This window comes from Rhineura floridana, chromosome 8, assembly GCF_030035675.1.
Source record: "Rhineura floridana isolate rRhiFlo1 chromosome 8, rRhiFlo1.hap2, whole genome shotgun sequence".
NCBI classification, from domain to species: Eukaryota; Metazoa; Chordata; class Lepidosauria; order Squamata; family Rhineuridae; genus Rhineura; species Rhineura floridana.
Window position 1 is genome coordinate 5,359,890 of NC_084487.1, and position 14,561 is coordinate 5,374,450.

General features: G+C 45.4%; 1 protein-coding gene across 3 annotated transcripts in view; it reads left to right on the forward strand.

The window, feature by feature from the left end:
- Positions 1 to 14,561, forward strand: part of TASOR2 (transcription activation suppressor family member 2) — a 70,789-nt gene that overhangs the window by 18,681 nt on the left and 37,547 nt on the right. For all 3 annotated transcript variants that reach the window (XM_061638053.1, XM_061638051.1, XM_061638052.1), the window contains 7 exons: positions 390 to 490; positions 2,824 to 2,927; positions 8,460 to 8,532; positions 8,619 to 8,693; positions 10,080 to 10,862; positions 11,949 to 12,128; positions 13,040 to 13,934. In XM_061638053.1, the coding sequence (XP_061494037.1) occupies positions 390 to 490; positions 2,824 to 2,927; positions 8,460 to 8,532; positions 8,619 to 8,693; positions 10,080 to 10,862; positions 11,949 to 12,128; positions 13,040 to 13,934 (2,211 nt within the window). The remainder of the gene's footprint in view (positions 1 to 389; positions 491 to 2,823; positions 2,928 to 8,459; positions 8,533 to 8,618; positions 8,694 to 10,079; positions 10,863 to 11,948; positions 12,129 to 13,039; positions 13,935 to 14,561) is intronic.

Consider the following 14,561-nt stretch of genomic DNA (forward strand, 5'->3'; position numbering starts at 1 on the left):
ACTAGGAGAGACCCTGTCTGAAATCCTGGGGAACTACTGCCAGTCAGTGTAGACAATGTTGAGCTAGATCAGGATTGGGTTGTTATAAATATGGCAGCTCAGATATTTGGGGATCGTCTGGTGCAAGAACAGTTTCAGTTGTACCATTTAGTCTCGGAAATAGTCTCAGGCATGTGTTGTTGGCTGCCCAGAGCCCACCTAGATGGTTATTTAATCTCCAGCTATGTTTTCGAAGGAGCTAGGTAACTCCTCTCTAATTACCAGGGGATTTGAGGATCCGTAGTAAGGCAGGGGGTAATCATAATTTTTGTGGTGCCTCAGATTGTTACTGGGCAGGAAAGTTTCAGGACATGCTTTGAATTTGTAAACCCCTTTTTTTCTTTTGCTAGGCCAGCCAGACTAGAGATCAGATATGTTGTGGCTGTATCTGACTTGAGAAAAAAGTTGCCTGAAGCTGTATTTGGGAAAAACAATTACGCAAATCATGAAGGTACAGTTTTAAATTTTAAATTTTAATGTATTAATGTCTTTATCTTTATTGTTCATTGTAATTTTATAATTTTGATTGTATGTCGCCCAGAGTGGTTGGATATCCTCCCAGATGGGCGACTAATAAATCCAATAAATAAATAAAATAAGTTAAAATCATATATGATATGAAAAGAGTTATTTCCAGTATTTATATTTATTTAAAAAATGGCTAGTACTTTTCATCTGCGAGGCATTTCTGGGACAAGGTGCGATGGCTATTGTTTTCAGCCTGTTGTGGCATTTTCATAATTTTTCCATAGCTGATTCTCCACCTCCTTTTGAAATTAACATTGGAGGTACATGTGATGCCCCTGTATTTATAATACTGTAAATATGGTAAGTGTGTGTTTATTCGAGTATATATGGTAAGTGGACTGAGTGAGAGGGGTGAGTACATGGGCTGGAATGCTGGAGAACGTTGTATTATGAGGCAGTTGGTTGATGAGGGAGGTTGGAGTTTGTTTTGTGGGTTGGATTGGATTTAGACAGGTAGTGAGGCTGGTTATTGACAGCTAGAAACATAAAGAGTAATGCATCTGATGAAACCATTCGCTTGTTAAACTATACCTTTAAGTAATCTTGTTATTCCTGTGTATATAAATAAATATTTCTTGGTTTACCAGAACGCCTGATCCTTGGCTGGGTTACACAGACCAGAAGGGTGGGCAGGGCATATACCAAGGTTGGGCAACAGTATCAATGGTGGCAGCGGTGAAGAGATAGTGTAACATCATCAGGTATCCAGAGCAACCCAGGGCTGTATGCTTTATAGGCACAAAGATACAGGGGGGTTGTGGCCTGTAAGTGCACCCAGACACAAAGTAGCAATAAGCCAAGAGGAGACTAAGGCACAGTCTCAAGGCAATATTATTTTACAGGAAGTGCTGCCTAGCAGTGGGATCTTGAGAGATCTTTGCTAGAGCCGGTGAGAGAACCATTTTGAGAGCAGGACCCTGAGGTGGGACCGTGACAAGGCGGTAGCCACAGGCGGGATCCTAGCAGGTGGTGGCCTGAGGTGAGATCCTGATGGGTAGGGGCCTGACAAAGTGGTGAAAGCAGGCACGAGCCTGACAGTACACTTCACTCTTACAGCAGAAAAAAGTTTACTTATGGTGACTAGAATCTCTTGCAAATAATCTCTGCAGGTGGAATTGAATTGGGACTGTGGCACTGATGTGTGTGTGTGCGCACGCATGCGAGCAGAGGTTAGGCCTTCCTCCCTCTTCTGAATTTCTGATTTAACTTTCCGGAGCCAATGGGGTTGCTGTGGACCCCAGCAGCTGTTTGAAATATCTATAAATGGTTTTTTTTTTAAAAGAAAACCTGCACCACTTCATTTGGTGTGTACTTTTGGGGATCAGTGGTGTTTCATCTCTCCTTGCCCTTTTTTGTTTTTATTTCTAAAAAATATGGGTCGCTTACCAAGCTATCAGGAGTCCAGTTAGCTCCTATTGAAATGAATGGGGAAGTGAAACTACCAAACACCTACACTAAGAGCAACTTCTCAAAATGGGGTTGGGAAAATAACTTAGAATTTTGCCAAAATCAAAGGGTTTATTTGTAGTTATACTCCATGGAAGAAGAGTATTTTTCTTGTGGTTTTGCCATCCCCCCTGCCCTCGCCATGTGTCTATACAAAGACAACACATTACCACACACTGCAATGGGTCTGTTGAGCTCTTGAAGATACAGGAAATAGCCATTCATTTTTTAAACTTTTTAAATAGCCATAAGGATGGCTGTGAGTCCTAAATGGAAAAAATAAAGCTGGCTTTGGGGCTTGATGTATGTGATTAAATTTTAAGAAACTATCAAAGTTTGAGAAGGTAGTCAGGGAAATAATTGACTTATTGAGAAACGGAGTGTTTTTGTAATGTTTTGGAATAAAAAAGGTTAGGGTTAACATACTGTAAAGAGCTACGTCTTGTAAATTATTATTATTGGAACAATTATTGTTGATTTGTTTTTTATGCCATTAGTGTTTAAATAGACCCAACAATAACTGCTTTTCCTAGGCCTTTGGAATGGATAAGTCTTCCTCTTTCTGTGTTGCTGTTCTGTGCTGTCCTTTTGTTTATTTTTAACTTTCATTTATTGTTTTGTTTTATGTTATTATTTTTATTGTGACATTTTTGTAACCTGACCTGGGACCATGTGGTGAACAGTGGCTATAAATTCATATAAATAAATACATAAATTCTGGAATAGTCACTGTATTCACCAACTGTGTACTGAATATATTTTTTTAAAGTTTTGCTCAAATACTTTAAAATGTGCTTGTTTTCTCTGCAGTCTGTTATCAAGGCATTTCGTTTCATTTATATGAAGTAGAAATATTAAGTCAAAATGAACAGAAGGTGAATCAGTTAATAGACGGCTTGAAAGAAAAAGATCTGGTAAGTATATAAAGGTTGGGTCATTTGTTCTTGGTAAATCATCCTTTGCATTTGTTCATTTTTAAGATCTTTGTGGTCTAGGACTTTATGGAGCAGACTGACATTCTTAGGAAACCCATGAAGACCCAGTGCCTATTGTGAGAGCTGTTAAGAAACGGTTTAGCAAATCACAAACCTGGAGATCTACAAATAGAAAAAAGCAGTTTCCAATATTCTGTCATGTGACTAGGAATCTGTCTATTCAGTTAGTTTATTAGAAGTCTTAATATCCTACCTCTTCCCCATAAGAGAGATCCAACATGGCTAATAGAATCAAGTAAAAACAAATAAAAGATCAACAAAAAACTAGTTTAAACATTGTACTCAACATCATAAAGCAGAGGTAGTCAATGTGGTGCCCTCCGAATATTGCTGGACTATAACTCCCAGCATCACTAGCCCCTGGCTATGCTGGCTGGGGCATTGATGGGATTTGGAGCCCCGCAACATTGGGAGGACAACACATTGGCTTCCTCTGCCATAAAGAAACCCTAAAAGCCCCTGCAGTTGAAAACTCGGCAACAGACCCCTTTGCCAGCTGTCTGGTGTGCTTGATCTTCTAAACAGAAGGACTTTACCATGCCGTGAAAACTGCACTGTGATGGGGACATATGGGCCCCCCTAGGAAGGGCATTCCATAAAGAGTGGTGCCACAATTAAAAAGGCCCTGTCTCATATCCATCTGTCGAAATGGTGGTGGTGTGGTGGTGGTGGGACATGGCTCAGGATTTTCAGTGTTGATCTAAGGGTGTGGGGAAGAAGGTACATAGGAGATGTCCTTTAAGGAGTGAAGCTATGCAGATAGGAATAGGGCTGTATCTCCAGGGGCATGGAGCAAATTTAGTTCTCTGTTAAAGCAGGCTTCTAGTTTCTCCTTGCGTGATGGCTTTGGCTGTCACCTGGATTGTGAGGAGGAGGAGAGGCAAGCTGAACTGGCCCCTCCTCCTTAATTTCATCAGTTGGATATCTTTTTCCTCACCCAGCAACCTCCACTAAATAGCACTTTTAACTTTTAAAAATTTTCAAAAAAAGATTTTTTTTAATTAACTGGTCCAGCCAACTCTCTATACTGAGCAGAGTGGTAAAGCAATTAAGTAAAATCTCAGTTCTGACTTAAAGGCGTTCGTAGGGCAATAAGTTGTTTTTGAAAGCTGTTCTAAAAAGCCCCACCTTATTTTAAAAGCAGTCTGAAAAGTTACCTATAAGAGTAAAATCAAAACAGCAGGGGAAAACGCATTCTGCCAAAGACTAGACCGGACTGTTTTCCAGCCAAGCCGGTACTCGCCAATTTCCAGCTGTCCGTTCAGGATCTGGGTCCATTTGCAGCCTTCTTTCTTGGCTTCTTTCGTGAGAACGTAAGAAGAGCCTGCTGGATCAGGACAGTGGCCCATCTAGGCCAGCATCCTCTGTGGCCAACTAGATGCTTGTAGAAAACCTTGAGCGCAAAAGTACTCTCTCCTCCTGCAGCTTCCAGCAACTGGTATGCAGAAGCATGCTGCCTTCAGCTGTGATGATACTCTGACCATGCACTCTAACGTAGCCAGCATTTCAACACCTTGTCTCTTTCTAACTTTCTTTAATTCTTAAAGTAATGTATGTAAGGGTTGGCTTGTTCCAGCCTTTACGCTGAATGGAAGCAGAAGGGGAAGGGAAATAGATTCGGACCTTTAGTGTTGTGGCACTGACCCTTTGGAATTCCCTCCCCTTAAATATTAAACGGGTGCAATCTCTGTTATCTTTTCAGCATGTGCGAAGATTTACCTCTTTGAACAAGCCTTTTAAGTAGAGGCCTTGTCCCAGTCTGCGTCTGTGCTGGAATTGCTTTTTAAGATGTTTTTAAAGTTGCTTTTTAAAGGATGTTTCAAGATGCTTGTTTTGTTATGTTTTAAAGTGCTTTCATTGTTTTTGTTTGCCGCCCTGGGCTCCTTCTGGGAGGAAGGGTGGGACGTAAATTAAATAAATAAATTGATTGATTGATTCCTAGATTAGTTTTCATTCCCCAGGCTTGCAAGGTTTCTCTCTCTCTCCCTCCCTCCCCTTTACATCTTTTGGTTTCATTTTCCTTTAACTACCAAATTCCTGGGCTGAACTTTTGACTTTTCTTCAAAACGAGCCATCTTCACATTAGTTTCTGAAGCTGGCTTGTTGTTATAAACGGCTGTCCCTGGTCCGGATGGCACAATGGGCCATGATTCAGTGAAAGTGAAACTAAACACTGCCAAAGTTGTCCTCCTGGCCCTCTGGGAGGATGAAAGGGGAGGAAAGAGCACGTGAAGCTGAGGATTGCTTGGGCTCATTCTAGCTCCTGCCCACCATACTAAGCCAGCCTTTCCCAACCAATGTGCCTCCAGATGTTGTTGGACCACAATTCCCATCTTTCCTGACCATTGGCAATGCTGGCTGAGGCTGATGGGAGTTGTGGTCCAACAACATCTGGAGGCACACTGGTTGGGAAAGGCTGTGCTAAGCTATGGTTTCGCGCAGGGCTCGCCAGTGTGGCTCCTGTGTGTGCAACAGCATTCTGGAGGACTTCCTTGGGTGCCCACAAGCCTCTAACCTCCTCCCCACCCCAACACCGCTCCCTTGGTCATGAGGTGGTAAGGGTGGCTATCCCTTTCTTTCTTGAGAAGTATATCGAGCTGAGGGAGGAAGTTGGAAGAGTAACACTCTTTCCTACTTTTGTCTTTCAATTTTATGTGCTTTTCAAGGCCCATATTATTTATTTATTTATTATTTGATTTATATCCCGCCCTTCCTCCTGGCAAGAACCCAGGGTTGCAATTCTACTGAATCTGACTATTACCCAGATCCCGTGAAAAAATAAGGTGTGTGTGTGAGTGAGTGCATGCATGTGTTCTGTCTTTCATTCTTGCTGTTTGGTGTGGGTGGTGGATGATCTGGGGGAGGAAGGAGAGAAGTGACTGAGGGAGAGGGACCTTGAGAACTTCCTCAAAAAAATCCAACTTTATCCATGGGCCTAAAAATGTTGGTGGCTCCTGGTTTAGGGTGCTGTGTGAATGTGGCCTTTATCATATCCATGCTACAACTCATGGTCTAAACCAGCCTTTCCCAACTAGTGGGTCACCAGGTGTTTCTGGACCACAACTCCCATCAGCCTCAGCCAGCATTGCCAATGGTCAGGAAAGATGGGAATTGTGGTCCAACAACATCTGGTGGCCCACTAGTTGGGAAAGGCTGGTCTAAATTGTTGTAAAAGCCCAAATATAAATCGATCACAAGAGCAAGTTAAAAGAAGGTCTAGTATGGTCACGAAGAAAAATATCATGGGAAGACTCAGATTAGCATGGCTGTTTTCAGGATTATTTTCTTTTTCCCCGGAGCATAGCTAAAAGTGAAAGTAAAAAAAAAAAACTCTCTTCTGTCAAAGCACAGCTGTGAATACTAAAAGTGAAACTAGACTGCACCAGACGTGTTCTCAACTTCTGCCTCCTCATAATTTTAAAACGGCAGCAGCCAAAAACAAGTGATTTTGTACAGAGAGCTGGTTGTAAGTGTGTTGATATTCAGGCAGGAGCTCCACAGATAACACAGCTGGTGTAATGGCTAAGAGGTTGAGCTAGGGAGGTCCCGATTCAAGGGTCAGCTCCTCCACAAACTCACCAGGTGGCCTTAGGCTAAGAGCAACTGACCTTCTTTGCAGAGCTGTGAAGATTGCAGCAAGATAATGTGCTTTACATGCTCTGAACATTCAAAAGCATTCTACAGATGCTGATTATAATAACAATAATTAATAATAATGGGTGGTATTCCATGCTAGTCCTACTCAGAGCAGACCCATCGTTAATGGACATGACTAATGTAGGTTCATTAATTTCATTGGGTCTACTCTGAGTAGGACTTGGTTAAATACAACCCCAAAAGTTGTTACTTTTCCTGTACTCCAGCTGTTACTGATGTATGCTGAATGGCATAAAAACACACATGGGCATGTAGAAAATGAGCCACTCGGGTATAGTGTTGGCCCAGGGAGACCTTGGTTTAAACATAAGGCAGAGCCCTGCTGGATCAGACCAAAGTCTCGTCTGTTCCAAGTTCTGGTTTCCCTCCGAGGCCAGCCAGTTTGAATCCTCATTTTGCTAATTAAACTCACTCTTTTGTGTTACCCTGGACCAGACACACTTTCAAGTCTAACATACTTCATTTGGCTGCTGCAAGGATATTATGAAATAACCCCCTTGCAGAGCTTGGGAAAGTTACTTTTTTTAAACTACAACTCCCATCAGCCCCAGCCAGCATGGCCACTGGATTGGGCTGATGGGAGTTGTAGTTCAAAAAAAGTAACTTTTCCAAACTCTGCCCCCTTGTGTTATTGGAGATAAATTTGCAAATTTAAATTGCATGAAATGTATATATGATCAGCCTTTGAAATAAAGAAGACCCATTAGTGTTGACTTGATGGATTAAACCAAGATCCATGCAATCTAACCTTCCATTTTCAACTTACAAAGGGGAGGGGGTCTGTGATGTCCGTGTATATAGATATTACTGTAAATATGGTAAGTGCAGGTTTATTAAAGTATATATGGTAAGTGGACTGAGTGAGAGGGGGGAGTACATGGGCTAGAATGCTGTAGAATGCTGTATGATAATTGGCTGAGCGTTTGAGTGGCTGAAGGTATAAATGAGAGGATGACAGTTGAGAGAGGGTTGTTGTTTTGGGTTGTGAGGAGTTGAGGGAGTTGTGGGTTGGATTGCATTAGGCTGGTATTGAGGCAGATTATATATGACTAGAAAATAAAGAGTAACGCAATATATGAAACCATATGCTTCTTAAATATACCTTAAGTAATCTTGTTATTTCCTGGTGTTTATAAACAAATATTTTCTTGGTTTACCAAAAGCCTGATCCTTGGCTGGGGCTTTCACAGACCAGAAGGGTGGGCAGGGTATTTACCAAGGTGGAGAAACAGTATCAAATGGTGGCAGCGGTGAAGAGATAGTGTATCATCAAGTATCCAGGGCAACCCAGGGCTGTATGCTTTATAGACACAAAGATACAAGGTGGTTGTGGCCTGAAAGTGTACCCAGACACAAAGTAACGATAAGCCAGAAGGAGACTAAGGCAAAGTCTCAAGGCAATATTGTGAAATAGGGAGTGGCTGGTGGTGCTGCCTAGCAGTGCGATCTTGCAAGATCTGTGCTAGAGCCGGTGAGAGAACAAATAAAAACCAGGACCCTGAGGTGGGACCGTGACAAGGCGGTAGCCACAGGCGGGATCCTAGCAGGTGGTGGCCTGAGGTGGGATCCTGACAGGAAGGGTCCTGACAGGTTCGTTGAACTGTAGGTCAGGAAGGTGAAGGACCATGGTTCAGTGGTAGAGCACATACTCTGCATGCAGGAGGTCCCAGGTTAAGCCCCGGCATCTCCTGGTAGAGCTGGGGCTGTCTGCCTTCTGAAACCCTGGAGAGCCATTGCCAGTCAGTGTAGACAATATTGAGCTAGATGGGTTGACTTTATTTCTCTGTCTTGTAGGCACTCGTCAGATATTTAAATGACCGGGGGATTCTCATCTTGCTTGCTTCCTCTGCCCTAGCCAAAGAAAAGGGTAAGAACAAAAGATCGCAAACTTTCAGTGGACTAAAAATATAGTCATGCAGCTCTTAACGCTCTCCGTGTCTCGTCTTTCCGCAGATTCTGGCCCAGATGAATCTACCTGTCTTCAGGCCTTGTTTTTAATCTCTTCATCAAGGCCAAAGTGCCTAACAGGTATAGTTGCTTTGCTTGGCCTCCAGGGCTGAATTCAGTCCATCTTTGATAGGCTCCTCCTCTCCCCACATCATGCCACGACCTTCCCTTTCAGTATCCAGTGGCATCTGAATTCACCAACTCTGGTGGCTGCTCCCCTATCAGCCAGAATTGAAAAACATGGTTTGGAGTAGGTTTCTGATTCTGGCCTGGAGGGGAAATGCTAAACCGCAGTTTGCCAGTTTGAAAGTTGTGGTTAGTGCTTAAAAGGAAACGGGGGGAAGCCATGTGTGGGACGGGAAGCAGAAGCCCATAGCTAGTCTGCCAAACTATGGTTTGGAGGGTTGGCTGAACTGAGCAATCCAAACTCCTTTCTCCATCTGCTTTGCATTCTCTTCAGCTGCACCAGAGCTGGAGGAGCAGCAAGGCCAGAAAAGCCACACAGCCAGCTTCAGCGACAATCACCTTAACCCCTTGTTGGCTTGCCATGTGAATTGCCCCTTTTATTAATTTTTTTACCATGATAGCCTGCCTTTTTTCGCCTCATGGAATCCAAGGCATTGCACACGTAGTTCCCAGACAGCCAGCCATCCAGGCCGCTAACCAGATGCAGACCTGCTTAGCTTCAGCAAGGTGGTGGCCTCTGTGTTGTGGTAGCATTTGCCCAGGTGTGTGCCATGTAACATAGCGCCCTGGGCTCCTGCTGGGAGGAAGGGCAGGATATAAATCAAATAATAAATAAATAAATAAATAAACATCTTTGTCACGTGTGCATCATAATGAAAATGAAATCTCACGCTGCCTTTATATAAACCTGTCGGGGGCATGCCTGGCCTTCAGGACTCTGCGCATGTTAACACCCCCTCCTGGACCACACCTTTCAACATCTCTACTTCACATCCTTCTTGCGGGCTTTCGCATGGCTGGAATGTGTCCCTTGCCTGTTTTGGTGGACGATAGAGAGGGGGGCGCCAGTGTGCACAGACATAACATTCACATTCATTGTCTTGCCCACTTGTGCCTCTGGCCTTAGCCACCCCACCATTGGTGTGTGGCCCCCAGAAGGTTGCCCTGAAGGGTATGTGGCCCTTGGGCCAAAAAAGGTGCTCCACCCATGCTGCATAACATGGATTTTCTCCCCATAGTAATTAGAAACATAAGGTTGTATTCAGGTAAGTCCTGCTCAGAGTAGACCCATTGAAATCAGTGGACCCAAGTGAGTCATGTCCATCGACATCAGCAGGTCTACTCTGAGTAGGACAGGTGCTGAATGCCACGCATAGTAATTATATTAATCTTTCTGCAACCTTTCAAACCAACGTACATCCCCTGCGTAGTGGTGAGGTTGTGTGCGCTTGTTTTTTGTTGTAATGTGCCTTGTATTAAAAATATGTTTCTTCTTGGTAGCAAGAGATTTGAAATGCAAACCTGGCGGAAGTGAGAGATCTTTGCAAGTCGCTCTGGTTCTGCCAGGCCTCCGCCATGCCGTGGCAGAAGCAGTCAAGCATCCTGATGACAAAGGGACCCCTCTGAATGCTTTGGTTAAGCTGCACCTCCAAGACTCTGCAAAGCTCGCTAAGAATTTGCGGCCAACCTCCAGCAGTCCCAATAATCCACCCTTCTCTTTTGATCTGTTCTCAATGAAGATAGACCTTGACACTCTCTCTGAAAAGTGCCCCCAAAGCTCTTTTTCCCGCCTGCAGCACTACCTGTCTCACCCCCAGAACTATACGTTGGAGATGTCAGCGGCCGCTGCTTGTCTGGATGGCGGATCTCAGTCTCTCAGCCGCAGCGGTAACGTGCAGGATGCTGACAGTTCTTCAGGCTTAAGTTTGGACTCTTTGCCTCCTGACGGGGCCACTGGCACTGTTGAAACTGGCAGGACTCGGTGTGCCGGACAGTCGATGCCGCGCGGCAGAGATGCTCCTGGGAAAACCAGTCAGGCTGGAGAGCGGACTTTGCAGCGGTGCAAGAGGAAATCCAGCAGGCTCCTTGGGGCAAGCGCCAGGAAGAAATGGTCCCCCCTGAAGGTCCTTTGCATCATGGACAGCAGCAAAAAGCGGAAGAAAACCCGAAAGAAAAAGGCGAGTCTCTCCCCTCCAGCTTCCAAACATCCGGGATCCCCTGGAGTCTCTAACGAACCCACCCTTAAATTAAAAAAGCTTCAGAATCCGCTAAGAAGGAAAAGAGGTGAGTGTGCTGTCCAGCTCCTAAGACAATTTTCCATCCACTGGGCTGAATGCTTATTTAAAGACTACTTGCTTCAGGTACAGGCTGCAGGAAAGCCCTTTTTGCAAGCCCAGAGAGGGCCGTCATTCGAATCAACTTGCCGACAGTGTCACTGGTAGGTGGGCCATCCATGCTATGGTAACACACGGGCCTGATACCTGTGGTGTTCTCCCTCCAGTGTCGGAGGCAGGATGCCCCTGGGTGCAATTTCCTGGGAATCGCAAGCGGGGAGGGTGTTACTGCACTGGGTCCTGCTTGTGGGCTTCCCGTTGGCCTCTGCTTGGCCGTTGCGAGAAGAGGATGCTGTTGGCCGGATCCAGCAGCCAGGATCTGGGAGGGGTAGTTAACATGGTACCCTCCAGATGTTCCCATCACCCCTGGCTGTTGGCCATGCTGCCTGGGGCTGATGGGAGTTGTAGTCCAACAACTTCTGGAGGGCATCATGTTGACTCTCCATGCTGTAATGCATTATACGGGGGAGGGCCTTTTGAAAAAGTCTTCAGGAATGTCAGCTGGTAAATCCTAGTATTTTGAGCGTTGGCATTATATAAATACTTAAAAGTAGTTATGAAAAAGAAATGAACTGCCTTTAAGTAGATCCCGACTTATGGCGACCCTATGAACATGGTCAGCAGTATTCAGAGAGGGGGTTTACCATTGCCTTCCTCTGAGGCTTAGAGGCAGTGAGTGGCCCAAGGTCACCCAGTGAGCTTCATGGCTGTGTGGGGATTCGAACCCTGGTCTCCCAGGTTGTAGTCCAACACCTTAACCACTACACCATACTGGCTCTCTTAAAACTAGTTATAATAATGTTGAAATAAATACATGAATCTGGGGCTGAGTTGAAGAAGGGCGCTTTCAAACATGCAGTGTTGGTGCAAGTAAGGGCTCTTTTGTGATCTGAGCATGAGGCAATGTTTGAATTGGGCCAGCTTATAAATGTAGGTTGTAAGTACTCCAGGCAAGGATTGTATCACTTCCTTATGCATTGCCTGACTCTCCTAAAGCTAGTGGCTGGACTCTAACAAGGACTTTGTTTCTCTCAAGGGGCAGAGGTTTTGTCTGCGGAATTTGTGCAGAGAACGAGGTGTGAGTTGGCCGTGAAAGCTGTGTCCTCTTCCGAGGGTCTTGGTGTGCAAGAGAAGAAGCCCCGGCTCTTGAAGCACAAAAAGGGCTCGGCTGCAGAAAAGGTTACGAGCAAGGAGAAAATGAGCACAAGGAGTCAAGGTAAAATCATGATGCTCGAAACCCAAAACTGGAACAAGATTCAGATAATTATTTGGCTTGGCAGCCTCCTTCTCTCTGCACTGGTGAGGAGGAAGTTGAAGAGCCCTTTGCCTGTCAGTGGGTGGAGCCCCTGGTTGCTTCCTGTCTTTGCTCTTCCTGAATTCAAAAATCGTTCAAGGTCCCCTGACTCTGAGCCTGATGCTGGTCACCAGAGGGACCCTACGACCAAGGTGGGTGGGTAAGAGCCCCCTGAACTAGATCCCAGAGCACCAGGGCCCATGGAGCCACAGCTAGGACCCTCACAGGTGGCTTCTCCTGGGCCCGTGCAACCGAGTGCTTCCCAGCTGACCTCCCACCAGTGCAATGGTGCAGGGAACATGGAAGATGGGCCCACCTGCAGGCCAGAGGGTTGCCCCTTCCCAGAAAGGGGGTAGAGCCTAGGAGAGTTAGACCAGAAGCAGAGGCTCAAAAGGCCTCAGGCCACCTCTAGGCTTTGTTGGAGCACATTGTTCACTCTGTGGTGCTGCCTCCGCATGACCACAACAGGATAGTGAAGGTGTTAAGGAAATGATGGATACCTGAGCTTGCCTGGATTTATCTATATTTAATTATTGCCTTTTTGATTTCACCCTTCTCCTTAAGAGCTCTTAAGGGCAGCACACAAGGCTCTCCCCTGTACTCACCCTGTATTTTATCCTTACAACAACCCTGTGAGGGAGGTTGGGTTGAGAGATAGTGACCGGCCTGAGGTCACCCAGCGACCTTCATGACTAAACAGGGATTGTTAGTGCTAGCACGGAACTCCAAGTAACGTCTCAAAGAAACCCCAAGCATTTCATGGTGCTTTTTTTTTGTACAGAATTGAACTACATTAATAACCCATTCTGACACTTGCTCCTTTTCTTTTGCAGTGAAAAGGAAAAGTGCCCGTTGCAGTATGGATAAAATCCCTTTGGCAAGCAAGGGGGGGGCTGGCGATGGGAACAATCGTTTGGGTGAGAGAACAGCGCCTCTGGGTGCGTGCCTGTCTCCGAAAAGGGATGAGTGTGACTCCCATGCCTTGAACATGCTGGCTGATCTGGCGCTGAGCTCTAACTCTCCACTTCTCAGTAATGGCAACGGGGCCTCCGTGCCCTTCAGCCCATCCCGGGAACGCCGACGCTTCCTTAAAGGGAAAGTTTTGGGCAAGTCTTCCGACCACGAATATCACAGAGTCACAAAAAAATGGAAAGGAGCTTCCCTTTTTGACAAAGCTTTCCCAGAGTCTCTTTCGTCTCCTGGGCAAACTGATCAAAGCACAGAGACACCTTCCAGCTCTCAAGAGAGAGGCCGAGCAGGTTCCAGTAAAAAGGGGGGCACAAAGTCCAGTTCATCTCAGTCCCATGCGGTACCTCTGAAGGAGACTGGCTATCTTTCAGATTCGAGTATGCACTCCTTGATTTCATCCGAGCACTCGTATGCCTCCCTGGCATCGGAACCTTCAAAGAAAGGGGGCCCAGGTTCTCCCAGCTCTAAGAATGGGGTGAAGAACTCTAAGGCAGGCCCTTTAGTTGGGAAAGTGCTGCCTTTCCGGCACCAGCAGAACATCTGCCACCCGCCCAAGCAATTTAAGAACTATGTGCTGCACATGCGCTCCGCAATTATGGCTGCGAGGTTGAAGGAAGACTTCTCCAAGTCCCACAGAGTGACCATTTGCGACAAAATTGTTACAGTGACTTTCCAGTGGGAGGCAGAATACCTCCTCAGTTTAGATAGCAAATACACTAATAATTCCTTAGAGAAAACAGTAATTCGAGCTGTACATGGGTAAGTCATTTTCAGGTTTAGGAAGATATTTATTTATTTATTTTAAGAAACCAATTTTTTAATTCTTCCTCTCGCCTCTAAAAAGAGAAACACCCCCTCCCCCTGACAATTTACAACAATAAAATATCAATGCACTTAAACGATATAAAATTAAAAGCCTGGTGAGGAAAAAAAATGTCTCAGCTATATGCGTGTAGGGACAACAGATGACCCCTAGTCTTGTTCTGGATTAGGATGGGCCTCATTGTGGATCACTTCCACTTAGCCTCATTAGGACTGAAAAAATGGAACGAGTCTACAGAAGGGTTTTAAGAGAGTCGGGGTGGGAGGAGCAGGTCAGCATGCAGCCTTGAGCTAAGGAGGAGGACAGTAAGTGCACAGATAGGGGCTGTGTGTCCCATCCAAGGTCGGGAACCATGGACTGGCGAACAATGACACTTGGAGACAGGCCTGTCCTTCAGTACCTTGGAAAGATCATGGGAGTCAGGCGACTTATTCCATCAGGTACCTGGGGCCAACTGGAGCCATTATGTGTCCTTCCATAGCTCCACCTTCTGCTTGAGGATTGCAGAACCTTAAAGGGACAGTCCTGTGGCTGAGCTCTCCATTGCCTCTCTGATATTTCCT